The sequence below is a fragment of the Diospyros lotus genome, chromosome 3, assembly GCF_014633365.1.
Source record: "Diospyros lotus cultivar Yz01 chromosome 3, ASM1463336v1, whole genome shotgun sequence".
NCBI classification, from domain to species: domain Eukaryota; kingdom Viridiplantae; phylum Streptophyta; class Magnoliopsida; order Ericales; family Ebenaceae; genus Diospyros; species Diospyros lotus.
Window position 1 is genome coordinate 4,130,335 of NC_068340.1, and position 22,036 is coordinate 4,152,370.

General features: G+C 36.1%; 2 protein-coding genes and 1 long non-coding RNA gene across 9 annotated transcripts; 2 read left to right on the forward strand and 1 right to left on the reverse strand.

Moving 5' to 3' along the window:
- The first annotated feature begins 1,103 nt into the window (after nucleotides 1-1,103).
- LOC127796360 (uncharacterized) lies at nucleotides 1,104-5,878 on the forward strand. Of its 6 annotated transcripts, none has more exons than XR_008021993.1 (3): nucleotides 1,104-2,548; nucleotides 2,676-4,660; nucleotides 4,796-5,878. It is a non-coding gene; the product is annotated as an uncharacterized LOC127796360 (long non-coding RNA). The 6 variants fall into 6 exon arrangements; XR_008021989.1 differs by having other exon boundaries at nucleotides 2,676-3,219; nucleotides 4,266-5,878; XR_008021992.1 differs by having other exon boundaries at nucleotides 1,104-2,102; nucleotides 2,493-2,548; nucleotides 2,676-5,878.
- Nucleotides 5,879-7,358: 1,480 nt separating this feature from the next.
- Nucleotides 7,359-9,378, forward strand: LOC127796359 (aldehyde oxidase GLOX). Its single transcript, XM_052328453.1, has one exon. It carries the CDS (start codon nucleotides 7,573-7,575, stop codon nucleotides 9,250-9,252), a length of 1,680 nt encoding a protein of 559 aa, XP_052184413.1. The 5' UTR covers nucleotides 7,359-7,572; the 3' UTR covers nucleotides 9,253-9,378.
- A 1,783-nt stretch (nucleotides 9,379-11,161) lies between these two features.
- Nucleotides 11,162-15,815, reverse strand: LOC127798116 (protein NRT1/ PTR FAMILY 4.6). 2 transcript variants are annotated; one of them, XM_052331441.1, is made up of 5 exons: nucleotides 15,408-15,815; nucleotides 15,175-15,295; nucleotides 14,772-14,989; nucleotides 12,681-13,115; nucleotides 11,162-12,432 (listed from the first exon to the last, which is right to left on the reverse strand). In XM_052331441.1, the coding sequence occupies exons 1-5, from the start codon at nucleotides 15,408-15,410 to the stop codon at nucleotides 11,458-11,460; spliced, it is 1,752 nt and encodes a 583-aa protein (XP_052187401.1). In that variant the 5' UTR covers nucleotides 15,411-15,815; the 3' UTR covers nucleotides 11,162-11,457. The 2 variants fall into 2 exon arrangements, with proteins under 2 accessions (XP_052187401.1, XP_052187402.1); XM_052331442.1 differs by having other exon boundaries at nucleotides 15,175-15,292; nucleotides 15,408-15,814.
- Between the last annotated feature and the right edge of the window lie 6,221 nt (nucleotides 15,816-22,036).

Below are 22,036 nucleotides of genomic sequence, written 5' to 3' on the forward strand. Positions count from 1 at the left end.
AGACTGGATGTTACATATGACGGGTGTTTCAAATTTTTGGTTACTGGGGGTTCATATTTTGTGGTTGATTGTGCTACTAGGAGCCAAATTCTGATTCCTTTGAACCCCCCCCACTTGGTCTCAGCCAAAGGTGTTTGAAAGCATTTTGGATTAGAAATGTTCAGGAATGCTGATAATATGCTGTTCTAGCTCCTCCCCTTCAATTTGTCGTTCTTTCATTTGCAAGTTTGCTTTTCATCTTGAAGCAGCTTGACAGAATTGGTTTGCTTGTCATTGTTATATTATTTTGATGAAAAGGTTGAAGCCCACAAAGATATGAACTATAGTCTTTGCCTTGGCACCCAAAAATCTCATGAAGTAGACGAGGAAGCTATGATGGTGTATTTAATTTCAACGAAACTAGGGAATAGAAGCGTGGGGGCCATATTGCTAGTTGGACTGTTGGCATATTGTATTGGAGGATATTCGTCTTCATGATAACCATATTTGCCTCCTCCATCTATTTATTTCTTTTAATTTTAGTGTAGTGTAGACCACATTTTTAAACGCACGTAAAATTTTATATGTATATACACATTAATATTAATACATATAAATTATATTATTTTTTTTATTATTTTAAACATCATATAATAAGATCACTCTTTTCATCTCTTGCAATATAGTAATTACGTTCTAGTTCTTCATTCAATCTCTTTTAAACTTATTCTTGGAATTTAAAGTTGACTCCAATTATACAATTTTGGCAATTATTTTACAATATATGTTATTGGGAATTTAGCAATTTAAATGTTGTAATATATATTATAATATGATATTTTTATGATCAATTACACTCAATATCTCAATTTCTAAGAATTACAATAATCTTCCTCCCAACTTTATATAATTGTATACCTCGTACTACTGCAAAATGCTGCCTACTTAACTTGGGAAAACTATAATTTTTTATAATTCCTTAATGTACTTTTGGTGTATAATTAACTTATAGAATTTAATTAACTAACATTTTTATTAAGTCATAACAATAAGAGTCACGCACCTTAATTCTATTAGACAGGATGGGTTACTGGTCCCACAGAATGTATCCCTTACACGTCTCTCTTGTTCATTGCTACGGCTTTCATCCCAACCCTTTTCTTGGTATCTCGTATAATACACAGATACTGAGAAATTTATAGGCTGTGTCATATATCCTTGCTTGGTTCTCACTGTCTGCTTTATCTGATGTGTTGAAACTGAATTTTCCACTCCCACAAAAAGCAAGTGCTCGACTTGCTGTGGAATTGGGATCACAACTGGGTTTGATTGAGCAATTGTTCAATGGTCGATACTCGATTCCGGTTCAAGAAGCCCGTGATGAATTGCCTTGCCTCACAGTTTCACTGTAGCCAACCCCTGCATTTCAGGGCACCCTAATGTATTTGCTTTTAAGGGTTATCATCTCTTGTGGCTTATAATTTCATACAAGTGTTCCTGGACCTTCTGATTGTCATAGTCGTGCTTAATATTCCTTTCGCTTTACTAATTATGTTGCATATACCTTTTATGGTTTTATTTCCACCATTCCCATGTCTAGGTTGTAAGGTACTTATGGACTGGCTTTTGCATACAGAATTTGAAATTGATCAACTTATGAGGCTAGTGATTTGTAAAAGCCAAGGACTGCGACTTTTATCCCGCTACAGTGAGTTAATGGGCAGGCTGGTGTGTGACAAGAGATGCTGCGTTGCTGGAACTGGCCTTCTTGGTTCATCCTTAATTATAATCTTGGTAGAATCAAACCAACCTTTGTATTGTCAGTTGTTGCAAATAGGAAATATCTGAAGAAAGTTTTCTTATTCACATAGGCGACTCATAAGTTTTGTCAAATACTCATCTCATTCCTTCTTTCTTTTATCTGGGTTCCTACATTCTAAACATGCGTAATGGGCCGGGAAACTCGTTTTTCTTGTATTACCTTGGATATAGTTGTGCTCTATTAAGGGTGTCAATTTGCTTCTTTGTGTTTTGGTAGCATGTGTATGTTGCCATGCAGAACCGATCCACTGTTGCCTGACATGCCTGTTGTGTAACCAGTGATGCCTTCTAAAAACTGACAGGTGCTTGACTTGTATACTTTATATGCTATACCTATTTGGTTCATCTCATACGTGACATTTCATAGACTAAGAATAAATCCTGTTTATATACATGTGGAACTTTCGGATTAATGACCTTAATCATGCTAATGGAATCTATTTTCTTCAATAGTATATGCTAGATATGAAGTTCTGGTCGCAATTGTAGATTTTTGAGTGGGATGGATCCTGATTTCACACCTATATCCAATGTTGCTATTCTCCTCTTTAGCTTCATACATCATTATTATTTGCTTTATATGAGCAAGGTCCACATTTTTTTTCCTTTTTTGGTAACTTTCCCAACATAGAACAGATAACAAAGTGGCAAGGGGGTTGGACTGAGTTTTGGCTTTGGTAATTGTTATGCAGATAAAGGAGAGCATTCAATTTTAGTAAGCATGCACAAAAGGTGCTATAAACTATAGGTTGATACTTGCTCATCCTCCTATCACATCACAAACAATTGACATTTTTTTTTTTCTAAATGAAAAGGATCTACATATTACTTCAATTTAAACTCCAATCTTTTCTTTTAAAACATTTTGTTCTCAGGAGGGACACAAGTTCATTTAGGAACTTCCATCACATTTCAGCTGTTCAGAGTGCCTCTGCGAGGTAATCTTGTTCCTATCATAACTTTCATTTCTTATTTCCAGTATAATGCTTCTGGATATGCATCTCTCGTTTGTACATCTCTGAATGGATGCCTGTTCAATCTGATTTTTATCAACTTCCTATTCCTTCCACTTTATCAACCGGGATGTTGAAGATTCTTGTCGTTTGATGTATCAGCTGTCAAATAACCTTTGTCTAATGAGGTTAAGATGGCCAAACCTATATAAAAAATAAAAAAATTAGTTCTGACTTGTAGTTGATACACGTTGACATTGTACATCAATACACAACTACTTGAATCAAAATTTTGGCTGTGCAGTATAGCCATTTTTTCCTTGTTTATCCTTTCTGAAAGTCTGGGAAAAACAATGTAAGCCCGGTAATTCTTTCTTCTGCCTGGAAATTTGCTTAAACTGGTGCAGTGCAGTGGATAATGCTGGATGGGGTTGTGTGCTTGCTGCTGGTGTCAATTAAAATGGTGGTACATCTCAATCTGTTTGTCTTTTCTTTTCCCCTCTTATTTGTTTCAACTTTCCTCCCGCTCTTATATCCATGCTTTGCTTTAGTTATTACAATGCACAGAGTTTGTTGCAGTTTGCTTTTCCAAAGATCAAATTGGGAACTGTACATATACAAGCAACATAAATTCCTCATTGCATCCTATGAGGAGTCCTAATTTAAATATGTGAAGTGATTCCATACTGCTTGCTTGCAGGGTATTGTTCATTGGCATGGAGTAGACATGTTTTTCCTGTTTTGTGTACTTATTTGCAAAAATATACATACATCCGCCACTGTCTTAATATCACCTGCCATTTCTTGCTATCCTTGCCAATGAATTTGAAAGTTTTTTTCTTTATTTGGCTATATTGCACACAATGAATTACTTATGTAGGAGAATATGATGAATTAGAACTTAAAGGAACTGAAAAATGGAAATCTTGTTAAGGTGATTGTGACACATTCCTTGATTAACACTACCTACGCAAATATATTATTTAACTTGCTAGATATTTCAGATATTGTTGGAAACATTCATATTTCATAGACCGCGAGCCATTTGTTAGCGTAAGGGAGTACAATAATGAATGCCCTTTTTAGTTCCGGAGGAGGATAGATTATGGGCTGTATCGATGTAAATGCAAGAATTAGGCCTTCCATAGGACCACCAATGAGCATGCAACTGATGGGTTATGGAACTATCAAAAAACTTTCCCATGAAATCTACCTAGGATCTCTTGTTCTCTTTCTTTGGTCCAAATGACTAACTTGTTCAAAGATTTTGCAAGCATTTATTCTTATTTGCTCTTCTTTCCTTACAGCCAAAAAGAGTGGTAACGAGTAGTGTTTTAAATTTAATTACCCCTGAATCCCAACTGAAGTGAAAATTCCTTGATTTTGAGCTCATAATTTGTTGACCTATTTTTTAATTTTCTTGAATTTTGGGTGGTATTTTAATATGATAGCTTCTGCTGCATCTTACGGGGTCTTCTGATCCTTGTCTTTTGCTGTGTGTTCAACACGCAGAATATAGCATACTGTGAAGGAGTTCAGACAGATGAAAGTTGTAAGAATCAGGATAGAGCTGGGCTGAGCCCTGAGGCGCGACAACAGAATACAAGTCACAGAACAATGTCAGGAACACTCCCGAGCCTGACTTGTGATTTTCATGAGAACAGAATTGAGAGAATAGGAGAAATAGAGAGAAATGGGGAAGGATCAGACAGAATGAAGGAAGAAAACAGAGAAAGATGAAGGAGAAATAGGCAGGAAGTAAGGAGAAATAGACAGATCCGAGAGAGAGAGAGAAGGGAGAATTGCAGAGAGAAGGAATACTTTTATAAAATTGGCCAAGAGGTGTACAGCTTTATATATAAGCTGTTCACACCTTATACGGGGCAGTTTTCACTCCTCCATTAGAGGTAACTGCTCCTAAACATTACACAACTGTCAATTATCTATAAATAACTATACAATTTTCAAAAATAAAAATAAAATTAAAAATGGCTAGCCTAAATCGTGACAAACAACTGCATATATTTTGCTACTGGTGATAGGTTTCCCTCGTACTGAATTCAATATGATCAAACGCCTGTTTGCTATGTTGTGTTGGTTATGCCAACCAAGTAAATTGGAGGCTGAATTCAGGACAGATTGTTGGATAGCTGAGTTCCTGCTAAATTAACTTGGAAGTTTTAACATATATGCAGCCATGAAACTGGATCAATCTATAATTTGTTAATAAACTGGGGATTGTCCCAGCCATTATGCTTGCATTATTGTGCTTGCACTGATGTTGAAAGCGAAATGGGAAACTTTTATTGGCGTCGAAGTCTTTCTGCTAACTGATTGCTCTTTACGAACACCTGATGAAACTCAACATGTATAAGTGTAATCGCATACTACTGCATATGTAAATCTGTACCTGACAGATGATCCATTGTCTGTAAATGAAAGACCGGAAGGCGAAGCCACTACTCACTTTCTACCGGGAGAAAATACCAAGAGTCTGTATATCAATGGGGGCAACACAAGCCTCCCTATCTATAGGCAGTGAGCAGACTCTTCATCGGTCTTAAGCAATTGTTCAATATCCTCACTTATTCAACAGATAGAGTCGAATGAAGAAGAGTCACAAACCTTACGAGCTATCTGTCCATTGTGGACAGTTCATAAGTACAAAATACGTAAACACAGTGTTTATGTTTGTCCAAAAAAGATATCAACACCGCCATCACCAGCTTTAATTTCATTAGATATGTAAAGTCAAATCATACAAATGGTTGCTTTTATATTCATACCTTCAATATTATCTTACCTTATGTAAAACTATTATAATTAGCTTTTGGTTTCAATATAGTCTCCCCTTTTAATTATAATAACAGTCTTAACAACCCTCCTCTCCTCCAGCCTGCCTGATATCATATTTGCCTTATTAAGGTACCCTAGCTAGCCCATCGTTAAAACTTTTCATAAGCAGAACCCGACAATCGCAAGAGATGAACTTTACTTTCTGATTGGGATCTATAAACAATTGCAAAGGCGGACGTGGGAAGGGGGGGGTGTCTGAGATGGACTTGTCTGCAATTGGACTTAAGTATTTGGTAAGAGTAGAGCAGCGGTTTTGGTTTGGGTACTGAGATGAGGACGGCTTTGGCGGCGGCGGCGGGGGCTAACACTATATCTGTAAATATTGTAATTATTATATATATGAATATATATTTCGTGTAAGTATTGATATAAATACAACAATATTTACCTAATCGATCTAACAGTATTTAAAGATATTTATACACACACATATATTTATATACAGTAATTTATTTGATTTTTGATTCAAAATCAAAGACTAGATCAAACACTTTTTCGGTCTCGAATTAGATCAATTTTTTTTAGTTCATTCTAAATCGAATTTTAAAATGTATCATTATCTTAAGTCAAATAGGGTCCAAGTAATTTTTTTTAATGTGAGAAAATTTAATGCAAAATAAATAGTGTCAAATTTAGTTATGTCACATGACAATATATATATATATATATTTGTAACGTAAAAAATTTTATATTCTCTAAAACTTATAATTTATCTGGACTGATCTAGTATATGGACAAATTAGTCACAAGACTACAAGACTTAGTCTCTCAGGCAAATAAAGACAATTGCACAGTTTCACATGAAAATAAAATCAAACTCTCGATCTCATGATATTTCAAACTTATGACGTAACGTGGACCATTAAAAATATACAATTAGGATGATGATGATATAATAATAGATTATACAATTAAGGGCTCTCAAATTGAATAGCTGTTCATTAGCTTTATAGCCGTGGCTGTAGGGCTCATGGATGGAGAGTTAAATCTAAAAGGGTTTTTCTATCTTCACCCCTAAAAAATAAAATGTATCACTTAAAAGACTTAATATATATAGATTTAAAAGTAAATTAAGTACCAACACAAATTATTCATATATTATCAAAAGAATAAACGATATTTAAGTAGTAGAGAATATCTCAAACGATTATTATATTTTTTAACATTTAAAAATAAAAGACAAAAACTAAAACTTTAAAACAAATTGACGCGTTCAACCAACTCAATTCGTCTAATTTCTTTGTTGACCAACCACCGTCATTTTTTTATAAGCAATTTTTGGCTATGAATTGAATTGATTTTCTAGTTAGCTCTTGGTTCAATCAATTCGATTGACTAGTTCAATCCGCTTCTCAAAATAACGTTTATATCTATACAATGTTCATAATCTATCTAGTTAATTGTGTATAAATACTAAATGGATTCATGATATACATATATATGATAGAAATGATGTGAATTATTAATATATAAGTATTGTAAACATAAAATTAATTCACCTAAAACCAACATAAATATTAAATTGGAATATTGGGCCGGTAGAATTAATTTATTTTGGCTACAAAAAGTGAATGTGTATAAGAGATGAGTTGAGGATCAGAGGACATGTTGATAATTAAATTATATATAAAATACAGCTAATTATAAGTATTTATGTTTGTTGGTTGGTTTGTTCGTAAGATTGGAAGCTGAGGAAAACAAGAAAGTAGGCAGTAATTAAGGTAGATAGCACCCTGTTTTGCCTTCTTTTCGTGTTTGTTTCTATCGGAGATCGATGTTTGGAACTTACAGAAAACAACTGCGCTTGCAGCATTGCCTTCCGATCTCACATACGTCAGAAAAGTTTCTCTAAAGTGCTCATTAATTAATGGTTTCCCTTGAGCTTCCATCGCCAAAAGTACTACCTAATTCCCATTAATGGCTGCTTCTTAATTTCAAGATCAGTAGATTATTGAACTCAACAATGGCCGCGCCTTTCAAGAATGTACCTTTCTTCTTCTTCTTCTGCCTCTCCTCCTCCTCCTCCTTCGTTCTCATCATCTCCATCTTCTGTTGCTGCTTGGAGACATCGTCGGCTCTGGAGGGAGAGTGGAATCTGCTGCACGATAGCATAGGCATCTCCGCCATGCACATGCAGCTTCTCGGCGACAACAAGGTGGTGATCTTCGACCGGACGGACTTCGGTGTTTCCAATCTCTCTCTCCCGGAGGGAAAGTGCCGTCGGAACGACGCCGTCTTGAAGCTCGACTGTTCAGCCCACTCCGTCCTCTATGACGTCGCCACCAACGCCTTCCGACCGCTCATGGTCCAAACCAACGTCTGGTGCTCCTCCGGTTCTTTGCATCCCAACGGAGCCCTCGTCCAGACCGGCGGCTACAACGCCGGGGACAGGAGAATCCGGGTCTTCGCCCCCTGCAAAAAATCAGATTTATGTGACTGGATCGAACTACCCCAAGAACTCGCCGTCCGGCGGTGGTACGCCTCGAACCATATACTTCCCGACGGGCGCATGATCGTCGTCGGGGGCAGAAGGCAATTTAATTACGAGTTCTTGCCCAAGAGTTCTACTTCAAACGAGCCTTTTCAACTCCAGTTCTTGATGCAAACTCGAGACGGGTCAGAAGAGAACAATCTTTACCCGTTCTTGCATCTCTTGCCGGACGGCAACCTCTTTATCTTCGCCAACCGGCGATCGATATCGTTTGACTACATTAACAGCCGGATTGTTAGGGAGTTTCCCGCCATTCCAGGGGAGAAGAGGAATTACCCGTCGTCGGGGTCGTCGGTGTTGTTGCCCCTCCGGGGACAGTCGCCGGTGGCGGAGGTGATGATCTGCGGCGGTGCACCGAACCCAGCGTACTACAATGCCGATGTCCTAAAAGTATACGTGGAAGCTTCTAGGACCTGTGGGCGATTGAACCTCACAGACCCGGAACCCGAATGGGTGATCGAATATATGCCCATGAGTCGAGTCATGTCCGACATGATAATACTACCCACCGGTGATGTTCTTATCATCAACGGCGCATCAAACGGCACGGCCGGGTGGGAAAACGCGGTCGGGCCGGTTTTCAACCCGGTTCTCTACAACCCAACGCAGCCAGACCCGGGGAAAAGATTCGCTGTGCTCAATCCTTCCAGGATCCCAAGAATGTACCACTCATCAGCTATATTGTTGCCAGATGGCAGGATCTTAGTGGGTGGGAGCAACCCACACAGGAATTACAACTTCAGAGCAACTCCATACCCAACGGAGTTGAGCTTGGAGGCTTTCTCACCGCCTTACATGGCCCCACAGTACTTCAATCTCCGCCCTACCATCTTATCGGTGCAACCCAAGGATCGTGTCGTATCGTACGGTCTAAAATTCTCCATCTTGTTCGCGTTGCCAATGCACGGCCCAGATCAAGAGACCAGCATAGCGGTGATTGCACCCTCGTTTACGACGCACTCTTTCGCAATGAATCAGCGGCTGATATATCTGGATACAGTCAATGGGGTCCAACGGGTTTCAGTGTTTGGGTATAAAGTTGATGTACTTGCGCCTCCATCAAGGAATGTTGCACCGCCAGGGTATTATATGCTGTTTGTGGTGTACGGTGGGGTACCTGGACCGTGTGCCTGGATCAAGATCAGCGGTTGAGATGGACCAGGGCGATCTTTGTTGTTCAATTAGGGGTTTTGTTTTTCTCAATAATTTCGTGGCTCATTTGGAGGAAATTTGATGTAATTGACCTTTATCTCAATAATTTCTCAATAAAAGGAGCTTATATCACAATAATGTGACAATTTTAAATTCCATTATCTTTATTTTGATTTTACTTTTTTAAATATCAAAAGTAATTCAATAGTGTCTCGGAGACATTAATTAAAACAACTTAATTATATATATATGCCATAATCAAATATTTTTGATAAAAATATCAAACAAATTAAAGTAGTTTATGGGTCGGACTTAACTTGACCTAACTATTTATTGTAGTGAATTGAGCTTTACTTGCCATTTGTATAGGATCGGGTTAAGTCTTGCATCTCTAGTGGCCTAACATGGCCAAGGGCTCGATTTGGCTCAACTTGCATTTTTAGGCTCAATTAATTTTAAATTTATAAATTTAACATTTAATTTAATAACATTAATACTTAAAAAAATTATATAGATAATATCACAATTTTGTAATAACAATTAATAAATCCTAAATAATTTATATCTCATACATAATATTTCACACTTTTTTACAAGCAAATTTATATTTCATACACAAACTATTTTTATTTTAGAAGTAGAATTTGTACTTTTAAAAATATTTTTATATTTTAGATATTAAATAAATAAATATATTTTTAAAAATTATTTTCAAACTATTTTAAAAATGATTGACTCGAGAAGTTTCTGCCGAGCTCGGGAGTCCAGGCCTGCTTCAGGTTAGGAGCCATGTAGACCGGCCAGGCCTACGTTAAGCCGGTCCTAGTGCCATGTCGAGCCTTGGTTTAGGCCCGACCTGTTACACTAATGGGCCAGCTGCCTGCTGGGCTTGGCTCATTGAAGAGGATCTAAAGAATAGGCTCCATCCATTTGAAATGCTAGTTGTTGGAGGCATAAACAATTGGAGAGTGGTGGGCATTAGCATGATTGCATAAACCAATTGAGGCCATCTCCACCTCGTTAAGTTAAATTTTGAGGGGAAAATCGTTAAAAACCTTTCGAATTGGCCTCTTTGTTTAACGATTTCTTTCTCAAATTTATTTGGAGCTTCAAAAGATTTCATATAAATTTGGAGTGATTTTTTGCTCCTTACCTTTCTTCTATGACTATCATTTGTTGCATCTGAGATTTGAAAAAGACTTCAACGGCTCTTTGCTGTATTTGAAAGTTGAACAAAACTTTGGCGACGAGTAATAGCAGCGGTAGTGACGAGCAACAGCAACAGAGACGGCGACGACGAGCAACAGTGACAACTGGGGTGAGGAAATGGAACACCAACGACCAGATCCGGCTACCAATGACGGAGAAAAATCAGATATGGCATCGGAGAAGAGCCAAATCTGGCTACCAACATTGGCGACGATGGCTCTAGCAACGGCAACAACGGTGACAGCTCTCTTCAGCATCCAACAACGGTCTCTTCAATCTGAGTTTGTGATTTTTATTATGTATTTTATATAAATTTTGTATATATTAAAATATTGAGTTTTAATTATATTTTGATTAATTTGTGTATTTGATTATATATTTATTTGCACGTAAATATTTAATTATTTTATGTATTTGATTATTCATTTTGTGTGTGTATTTAATTATTGATTATGTATACGTTTAATTATTTTAAATAATAATTTTTTAAAAATATTAGTAAATTTATTTACAAATATATTAAATATTATAAAAATATAATATTCCCATATTTCTTATTAAATTGTCAAATAAATAATAATTTTTTTTAGTAATAAAAATTATGAGTAAGGTAAAATAAATAGAATTAAAATTTATTAATAAATAAATGGGATAGGTAGTGAAATAAAAAGGAAAATAGAGAATATGGTTGGAGAATAAGTAAATTTAAAATAGAAAGTAAATTATTTATAATATAATAAGGAGTGAGAGAAGGGTTACATCGCCTATCCACTCAATCCAAATTTACATACAAGATACAATATATAATTAAGATCCCTAGCTAGCCTCCACATCCTCTCATCAAATTACGTAAGCATCTTCTCTCTCTGGCTGGTCAGACATGGCCAAAAGAAGATGCAGCAAATACTTGGCGCATATTTACAGCTAAACTGGATGTTTGCCTTGCAATGGCATTTTGATGTTGCATCATCGGCAATGGGCAATGGCAGCTTCATGTCACTTCTTGGCACCTCTCGGTCTATACTTGTATCGAGCCGCCCAGAAGAGGTAGTGCAAGAAGTTCAATCCACTCAGCACGCACATCAGCCAGTAGAAATCTTGTAGCCGGAAGTGATTCAAGTTGGGCCCGGAGAGCCACGGCCGGTGCTTGGAGTTGCCGGTGACACTGTTGACAATGGACACTATCACAGTGCTGAGATAGTACCCCATGGCCAGCGACGCCCACGAGAGGGACGTGGCCAGGGATCTCATGCTCACCGGCGCCTCCGTGAAGAAGAACTCCAGCAATCCGGCCAGGGTGAAGAGATCAGCCGACCCAAGAAACAGGTACTGGAAAGCGATCCATAAGAAGGAGATAGGCAATGGCTGGTCGGTTGAATCGGTCAGCATGGAATGAGAGGCGACTCTCTTGCGTTTTATTTCGACCAGAGCCGCTACGGCCATGGCCGCAATGGAGAGTGCCAACCCAATTCCGATTCTTTGGAGGTGGGTGATGCCCATTTCGGATTTGGTTACTTTTCGGGCGAAGGGGACGATGAAGTGATCATAGACTGGTGCGAGGATGATGATGAAGACAACGGGGAAAATGGGGAGAGAAGCTGGAGGGACTTTTAAGGATCCGAGTTTTGTGTCCATGGTTGCGGCTTGCTGGACGGAGAAAGTGGAGAGCTGGGCCAGGCAGCAGTTGAGCATGATTGTGCAGCCGAAGATGGGGAGGATTTTCAGGACAACCTTGACTTCTTCGACTTGCTGGACCGAGCATTCTAGTGCTCTGTGGACTGGCTTGTTTGCCACTGCTCTGTTCAGGAATCTGAGGCCCTTTGTTGGAGCTTCTACGGCTATGGCGTTTTCTTCCTCTTCTTCTTCTTCCTTGTTGATGGGGTTTGGAGGAGAAGGACTTGTGGCCATGCTCGCTATTGCATTGCCAGAAGTTCTTCCCAGGCAAGAGTTCAGTATGGCAGCCACCAGAACCTATTGAATTTAATTAACAGAGAAAACAACTGATTACAACGCTTATTTTGACATAATCTCTTAGATATCAATCCGATGCCACTTTGATAAGTGAATAATGTATTTATGAAGGAGATAAACTGTCACATTCCCAATCCCAAAACTAAACTGTTTCGGATCGTGTGTGGGTTTAGACCTAATTACGCAACAATAACCATATATGTTTCGAAGAATTTCTCTGAAATGCAAGTTGTTCTATGTTTAATTACCTTTGATATGGTAGTGAGTGGGCTTCCACAAGGGATCTTGTTCCTGTAGAAAATGGAGCCAGCAAGAAAAATAGGGATGGATAAGAGAATAGCCAAAGTGGAGATGCCAAAACCCCATTGCCATCCCTTGTTGTCCTCAATCCATACCACAAAAGTCACGGCAATCAGGGCGCCGCAGGAGAGGCAGAATATGAAGTAGTTGAAGAAAGTGGATCTCTGCTGCCTTCCCTGAGGGCTGCTCTCGTCGAACTGCTCGGCGCCGTGGGCCGGCAGCGACCCTTTGATGCCTCCGACGCCCAGCGCCACCATATACAACCCTATGAACAGCATTGCAGCCTTGCCACCGCTCACTTGTATGCACGGGGCTTTGTGGTTGCCGCATTCTGGGGGTTTCAGGGAAGACGAGTGAGCTTGCACTGTAAGTATGATCAGGCCCTGTTGCAACACCCAAATTTGGTCGGTAATGCATCAACTGACTTGGGAGGTTCACATACAAAATTTTGAGTAATTACTTGACGCGCATTATATGTTTTGATGCTTATTACGTATATTTGATCAAGTTTATTTAGTACATATTTAAACAATAGTGTTTGCAAATTCTAGCAAATATATATATATATATATATCGTCCTTGTTGTACATGAACAGACAAGGACTTCAAATCAGCAGCAACTTTATGTATGTGACCAAATTAAACTATGATATGTTAACGTAGAGATCAGGTAATATGTCACAAGTGGAATGCACCGAGGGGTCTCACCTACTAAAATATATATAGCGCATAATCGTCTATCAACAAAGGTAAAACAAAAACCCAACACTTGGCCCACAGACTTGCATGCAAGAAACTTCTCCCTTCTTATATATGGCTCAGAACGCAGTACCCAACACAAGGCCCCCAAAAAAGAAGAGAAGTTTGTATGGATATGGGCCTGATTTTGATTGATCCAGTGGTGAGACCCACCATGAGCACCCGTGGTTTTGCCACTGGTAACTCAATCCCCCATGACAGAGACCTTACAGGATTTTGATGTTTGTACACGTGCCCTAAAGCCCAGCGGGCTAGGACTTGTGTGCCACGTGGCATGAGATGGGGAGGGACATCTGGCTAGGTGGTGATATGCCATTGGTTGACATTTGAGGTCTACTGGAGGACAAAAGAGTTTAATGCCAACAAACAAACAAAATTAGAGATGTGTCAGGTTCTCAACAAAAAGGGTTTTGCTTTAATGTTCTTGTGTTTGGGGGGCCTTTGTTGTCTCACACAAAAGATGGGTCCTAAGGTTTATACTCCATGCATTGCATTTTGTCGAATGAGGGCCCATAAAAGGCGCATCACAAGAGATGTATATCTAAATTTATTATTAATTAGTTAATATAGTGATTAGTAGAATGGACAAGATGATTTCTTGGACACCTGATCTATCATCTTGACTTTCCGCCTATGGCTCCAAAAGCTTTCAGCCAATGGAGCTGATATCAGAAACACAACCAAAGGACACAAGTTTGTCCATGCAGTTTCCATGGCTTTAATCTTATGTTCCAATGCAAGTTCAAAATGGATTTGGAAGCTAATGAAAGAAGACGAAAACCAAATAATTTTCGATATATATATATATATATTTTACCATTGATGAAGATACCCACCAATTACTTTTTGAATGTTCATTAAACAAGGTCACCAAACACAGCATATAGAACAGCCCACAAAATACTCATAAATGAATTCACTGAGGCTTTAACCCACCATGCCAGTACTTATAGTTCAATACACAGAAAAGTACTTATTTTCTTTCGGCAAATCCTAGAGAGACACAGAAAAGTACTTATTGCCTGGAAACGTTGTCATCGCTCTGGAATTTCAGTTAGTAGTTGGAACAATTAATACTCTTATGTTGCAAGCAATTAATATTTCAAAATTGCTGGGATTACACTTCAATTGACAATAGATGAAAAGTGATTTATGGCATCAATAAAGTGAAAATGGCAAGACATGAAGCTAGATTTTGTCTCACTAAAGCCTAATTAATTAGGAATTAAAGGTGACTGGCAAGAGCAGAAAGAGGTAAAAACTAAAGTGAAAATAGTTACCAGAAACTCAACCACTGCACTTATCAGGTAGATAAGATAAGTGGTTAAGAAAGCATCCGATAGAAAACCACCCAGCAGTGCCAGAAGGAAGGCAGTCCCCATGAAATTCGTCACCGAGTTCGCCGATTCCGACGGTGAAAAATGCATGTGTTCCGACATGTAGAGGACCAGGTTGCTCGCATTCGCCAGATACGCCAAGTTCTCGAGTATCTCCACCACTGCAAACCACCAAAGATTCATTTGCTAATTAATTAAACGTCACCCTTGGGATAAGCAGCAAGCAGCGCAATGCAAATTACACGACACCGTGATTGTGAAAATTATGAAAAAATTATCAAAGCGGATCCGTGGAACCGACGAGAATAATTAATTATCAACATCTCCGGAAAGTGTTTTGACTTGCCTAAAACGAAGGAGGCAGCGAGCATGCCGCCATGGCGGCCTCTCAGTGCCGGCCTTTTCCTCCAATCCCAGTAGCCTTCCCATGTCTCCAGCTGCTGCTGCTGCTGCTGCTCCACTTCCTGCTGGCAATTAGGGAATTCTTAGTTCAGATAAAAAGAGGTACGTATATAGAAAGAATTGAACAACTATGTGTTGATTAATTTGTTTCAACAAAGGGGAAGAAGAAGAACCTACCATTACCGATCTCTGCTTGCTTTTGAAGCTTGGGCAAGTTGAGTTGGATCTATGGAACTGGGAAGACTTTGAATGGAAGCAAGAGGGTGCCTTTGAATGGGGGAGAGGGGAAAAGCAGAGTCCAATTGGAGCGAATGGTCTAGACTTTGAAGAAAATGACTTTATGCAAGTAGGCAGAATTTTTTAATCTTTCATATCTAACATTGTTTGTTTAGGCACTCAAGCACCCATACTTCGGATGGGAAGAGAAAAAACAGAAAAAGAAAAAGAAGAAATGGGCCGGTGTGGTTTAACATTTGCTCTAGTTTTGGTTGCTTATATAGATATCTCTCTACATGTATCCCCAAAAGAAGAGGGAGAGAGTGAAAGATCCAACCCCTCTTGCCTAACGTTCTCAAGTAAAAGGGGGAAATTAGGGTATACCTAGTCTTGTGTTTGACCATAAACCTAACATTAAATAAAGGAAGGTCGATGCCCCCACCATCCCATTTATGGCATGTTGCCCCTCCAAAATGGCAAAGTAAAAAGGAGGTCATTTTCCCAGCTTTGCTTTAATCTATTCTTTACATGTTGTGATAATAGTGAAATGTGAATACAAATAAAGTATTTGATATTCTTTTAACCTACATTACACGCGGTGCATTGTGATTCTTTAAAAAAAGTTTGATTTATTCTATTAGAATCTCAAAAAGTGGTTGATGAAAAAAATTGATCCCCACCAATTAAACACTTGCTGACAACATTTGTAGCCGTCTGATTCTACCCTAATTCACTCAAATTGATCATAGATCAGAATCTCAATTGCATGTAGGACTGTCATTTTTCTACGTACATTTGGGTATTAAAAAGACAGGCTTTTCTTTTTTTCTTTTTTCAATAAAGGGTTATAAAGGAATGGCCATGGAGAATTGAAGGTGAGTAAAAAATTTGTTTTTTTAAGGACATGCCCACTTCTTTCCACTTAAAAACCTAGCTAGTGGAAGACTTTAGACCATCTTAAAGCTTACATGAGATGATGATAATTCAAGGTTTTTCTTCCTTGAGTGTGGGTGTGATCCTCTGCTGCATTGAAATGCTGACCTATAAATTGTTTAGTTTGGTATGATCATGGTTGGTATGATCAGATCATGGTTGTTTAGATTGGACCAGTGGCATAGTCAAAATCTCCATAATTTCAGTTCAAATTGGAACCCTTAGTGGCTTGTGGATCGAATCGAATTGCACTATGGTCAGATCATTGTATGGTTTGCAGTCTACTGAAAATATCCAATAAAATATTTTTTATAAGTATAGTCTGAGTGGTTTAATTTGCTTGGATGGAGATGCCTGACACTTGTTGTGTGCATAGACAGGACAGTTAATAATTGATTAGTTGAATTTATTAATAAACAAGAATAATGTTTGCAAAACTTGGTGGGACCATTTATGTGGCAGTGTAAATGTTACTTAATTAATTTAATAATAATTCTTAAATGTTAAATATTGAATATTAATTATTAAGAGGTTGATTATTTTTTAATCATACCTACCCTTTATAGTTTAGATTACAAAATATTTTAAATACCCTTAATAACTCTTTATTTTTTATATATTTTAATAAGAGATATTTAAAATATTTTATAGTCCAAATAGTTTGGACTCAAAATAATTTTATTTGATTATTAAATATTAAACTTTATTAAAATTTACGTAAACTTTATTAAAATAACACAAAATTAATTTCTAACACAATAATATAATATTTAATCATATGAACTGCCACCTTTGTGTTATGGTTTTATTTTTTAGGTAACAGATGATGACTGTTTTGATAGTAATCTTCTTAGACATGACGCGCGGCTGCCATTGGCCATGGATAAGGAAGGTGCAGTGATATATTGATAGGCAATACAATGGCTAGCAGCCAACGCAGGTGGTGAATTAATTGAAGGCTCGTCTTGGATATGTATCCTTCCATGGGTTTGCTTTGCCGACACAGATTATCTATTTCATTAAGATAGCTAATAGTGTTTGTTAAAATAAATAAAGAAAAATTATGATAAGATTAAAATATTTTTTTAATTAAGATATAAAATAGACAAGATAAGATGGAGAAGTATTTTAAAATTTATATCAGACTGTTTATTAAATTTTTTTATAATTTATTAAAAATTATATTTTTTTATATATTTGTTTAATGGATATGATAAACACTAAGATAATAATTTTTTTATCAAAATATCCCTATTACTAAATTCATTTAAAATTGTATCTTAACATCAACAACAAATTTAAGATTAAAATAGTGTTTTATGATTAATGTAATTTGTTAAAAAAATAAAAAAATAGTATTTTATTTTCTAAATTTATATTAAAAAATAAATTTTAAAAACACTCGGTAAGTTGAAATAATTATTGGTGGAATTATAATAATTTTATATAGATAATTAAAAATTACCAAAAATATTTTTTTATAATAGATAATGAAATATAAAATTGAATAAAATAATTTAAAAAATTGGTCAAAAGAATTTGTATTAAATAATAAAATATATAGAGAGAGAAATTTAAATTTTAAAAATTCGTGAAAAGAATAATTTTATTTAAAATTTTAAAATTACCAAACCATATGGTAATTTAAAAATATATTAAATGATATAAATTAAAAAATTTAAATAAATAAGTTCTTTTAAAATAAATATTATTGTAAAAATAAGACTTAATAAATTTAAATTTTAAAAATATATTAAATAACATTAATTATCCTACAAAGGGAGTGTGAGTAATTTAGTTTTATTTGCAAAATATTAGATAAATTTATTTGGAGGGAGGGCCAGATAAATTTATCTGTAAAAAATAAGATAAGAAGTCATGTGAGAGTTTTTTAACAAGGTAAAATAAGTTTAACAAACGTGTCGAAAAGGACAAATATTAGGAATGCTTTCCATATTTGATTTTTTCTACCTCATATCTTAATTAACAAATATTATCTAAGAGTAATATGCTTAAGTAGCATTTGTTAAAATGGGTAAGATATGGTTGCATTAAGATAATTTATCTATAAGGTTGAAGATAACTTATCTGAATGAGGGGAATAAATAAATTTATCTAAAAAGCCTAAGATAATAAGTCGAGTAATTTTTTTCAGATAAATTTAACAAATACAATGAAAAATATTTTTGTTCAAAATATTTTTTATATTTCATTTTTTTCGATTTATATCTTGGTTAAGAAATATTATTTAAAAAACTAAAAAATTAGAAAAGTGAAAAGCAAAACAAAAATGAAAAAAATAACAAGAACCCATGTTTGGATTGGTGGTTGAAAGCCATGTATCTGGCTGGCATAGTTGGGTCTTTTGGCCCTTCCCCTTGCAGATATTGCCACTTCCCAAGGCATTATCAAATTACCGTTAATTAAATATTTATTTTATAATACAGAGGAAGTGATCTGTGGGATCATGTTATAAAATAAGAGAAGGGGAGAGGGAGTGCATGGGGTTGAGTAGGTAATCATAAATGAGAGACACAGAGAGAGAGAGAGAGAGAGAGAGAGAGAGAGAGAGAGAGAGAGAGAGAGAGATGGATATGAATGAATGATAAGTGCATAAGAAACGGAGAGAGACAGCTTTGAATTATAAAGAAATTGACCCAATCCCAGTCCCAGCTTGCACTTTTCTCGTGCACACACACCTCAATCACATGATTTTTTTTTTCTCTTTATTTTAAATTCAAAACAATCCTGTGTTTTATGGTGGCTCACCCATCCAAATTAAAAGCAAATTAAATTCATGCCAAATTAATGCTGAATGAAGAATAACAAATTATAATAAATTAAAATAACTTTTCCTCGTCCACACACACCATTTCAACTGCAAATATCCATCCTTGTGTTGAATTACTTGCACATTGATACGTACTGCATGTGGAATCCAATTGCTAAGTGACATATGCAAGTAGTTTGCGAGATTATCTAGCTAGTAATTGGTTGGGTGTAGAGCAGCTGCGGGTTGGCCTCAACATTCAACAACCCCATCCAATAACAAAATCCTCTCCTCTCCTCTCCTCTCCTCTCTCACATCTCCATCAAGTTTCATTTGACCAACCCTATATTTGTTTTTTCCTCGTCCATGGGATCATGTAACTTTTGAAAGTTGTAAAAAATAGAGGACTGTAATTCGGCGCGAATCCACAAATGCTGCTTATATATTAATTAATAGTATATATATTTTGTTACAGATAGGTGGAGTCTACATATATATTTGTAATGCATAATGGATTAAGAAGTTGACCGTGAAATTGTCCAAGAAAAGATAGAACAGATAAACGCTCTACGTGGAGTTAATTGACCTGAAAGCAACGTCTTTTGGAATAGCGTATATATATAATGTAGGCTATTATTCCACTCAATATTAGCAATAAATTAGCTGGACAGGAAGTCAAACCATGCATGGAAGGAGCTTTAGGATGCAAGTTAATTAATTATAAATCAAGAGAGTTGGGCAGCCCTAAATATCTGTCAAGGTAACCGATTCCTTTAATATTAATTAATTAACTGGCCGGTAAACCTAGGTAGAAGAAAGGCAATATATAATTTTAAATTAAAGAAGAAGGAGAAGGGAGAAAGGGAAAGAAAGCAAAAGGGAGAAAGCTGTACGTAGGCAAGGAGTGATCGATTGGCGGAGAAGAATGAGGAATCATCGATCATGGTGGAGCTCAGAAATGATGAAATTCATTCAGAGTAAACCAACGATAGATCATATATAGAAATGGATGATGGATATGTGGGAACCAAAAGTTTATAATATTCTTTATATGTGGTTAATACTCAAAATATCTTTCAGCCCTCAATTTACGATTCTCGATTATATATATATATATATATCCCAATCCCAAACACAGAAAGGAAGAGAGCAGGAAGAAAAATGTACCCTTTTGACGACAGAAAACAATGATCGCCGCAAAGAAAATTCTTATTCTCTTCCCTTCTAAGGGAAGTAAATAAAGGGCATCTTTTGTAGCAGCAGCAGACCGGCAGAGACTCATACCCTCTATACATATAGAGTCTTTATTTTATTTTTTAAACAAAAGAAAAGGTCAATTTATATATATTGTATTCTATTAATTAATTTTGTTTCATAAAATTCCCCGAAACCTTAGTCCAACTTTTCTTCTTGTTCCTTGCCATTGTGGGAACTATGCCCGGACTATGTTGACATCGATGCCTCATTCCCATTTTGATTTTGTTATTCTTTCCTTTCTGTTTTCTGGGCAGGAGCAACGGATGTAGAATGCATGGGATTATGGGAATATTACATCAAAAACAAAATCATAGAAAGAAGATTGACACTGAACGCTGGGTCAAATTTGTCTCTGTCTTACGTTGCATTTAATTAAACAGATTAATTTTAAATTATGTCATTTAAAATAACAGATAATTCTATGGATTCAAGAACCGAGAAGTCTTCTTAAATATTACATTAAAAAAATAGGAGTAAGTGTGGCACGACGGTTGGTGAGTTTTGTGTTAATCTCAGTTACTTCTTAATTACCAAGTATGTAATGATACAATCTTACTTATGAAAAAAGGAAAAGACTATTTTGCCAAGAATAAAAATATAAGGCCATTAATGTATATATATGTGTGTGTGTGAAGTAAAGGGTTTGGTGTGGAATAATCTGAACCCTAGCTTGCAAGCTAGCTAGGGTTTGGACCAGGGCATTTCATGTCTGTCGTTCGTCGTCACATGAACTAGACCCGTGCTAGGGGGTATCCTAACCCTTAAATGAAGGAGCATTCATGTGGGTTTACTAAGAAAATGAGGCATTAAAAGAGTGGGGGCATTCAGCCCAGAATCAAGGCTACCAAAGATTTTTCTGTTGGGGGTTGAAAGAAGGGCTAAGAGCATCTCCAATGAACACCAAATTTGGTGTCAAAATGCACTCCAATAAATACATCAATTTGATATGGCATAAACTTATGAATCATGCTGATATACATCATTTTTATACATTTTGGACTACATAAAGGGGTATTATGACCGAAATATCTCTTGTCTCCATGCGCCTCACGCGTCTCTATATATCTCATGAGAGACATTTTTGTTATTGATATACCTTTATGTAGTCCAAAGTGTACACAAAGGTATACTAATAGTATTATTCTTAACTTATAATCACCAAATTTGGTGTGGAGTGGATAGTATACGACCAAATTATAACTTCAAAACAAATTATTTTCTTTATTACTTTTATTATATTTTTATATTTTGATTAATAATTAAAAATATAAATTAAATTGTTATAAAATATATATACCAATGGAAATATTTAATTAAGATTTGTAAAATGAATATAATATTAAATATATTTTAAAATATTTAATATATATTATAAATACCATGTTAATATAAAATGAACTAACTTTGTTTATGTATATGAAAGTTTTTTATTTTAATAATTACTTGATAGAAAGAAAATATTTTTAATGCAAAAACTCAATAATATAATAAAAAGCAATAACATTTCCATTAATTTAAATTAAAAATACATGATGAAAATAAAAGAAAACAACAACATGGCTTAAAAAAACTGAGATGGACTGACTTTGAAACTCATTTGGAAGATAAATGTCAAATGAATTCTTTTTAT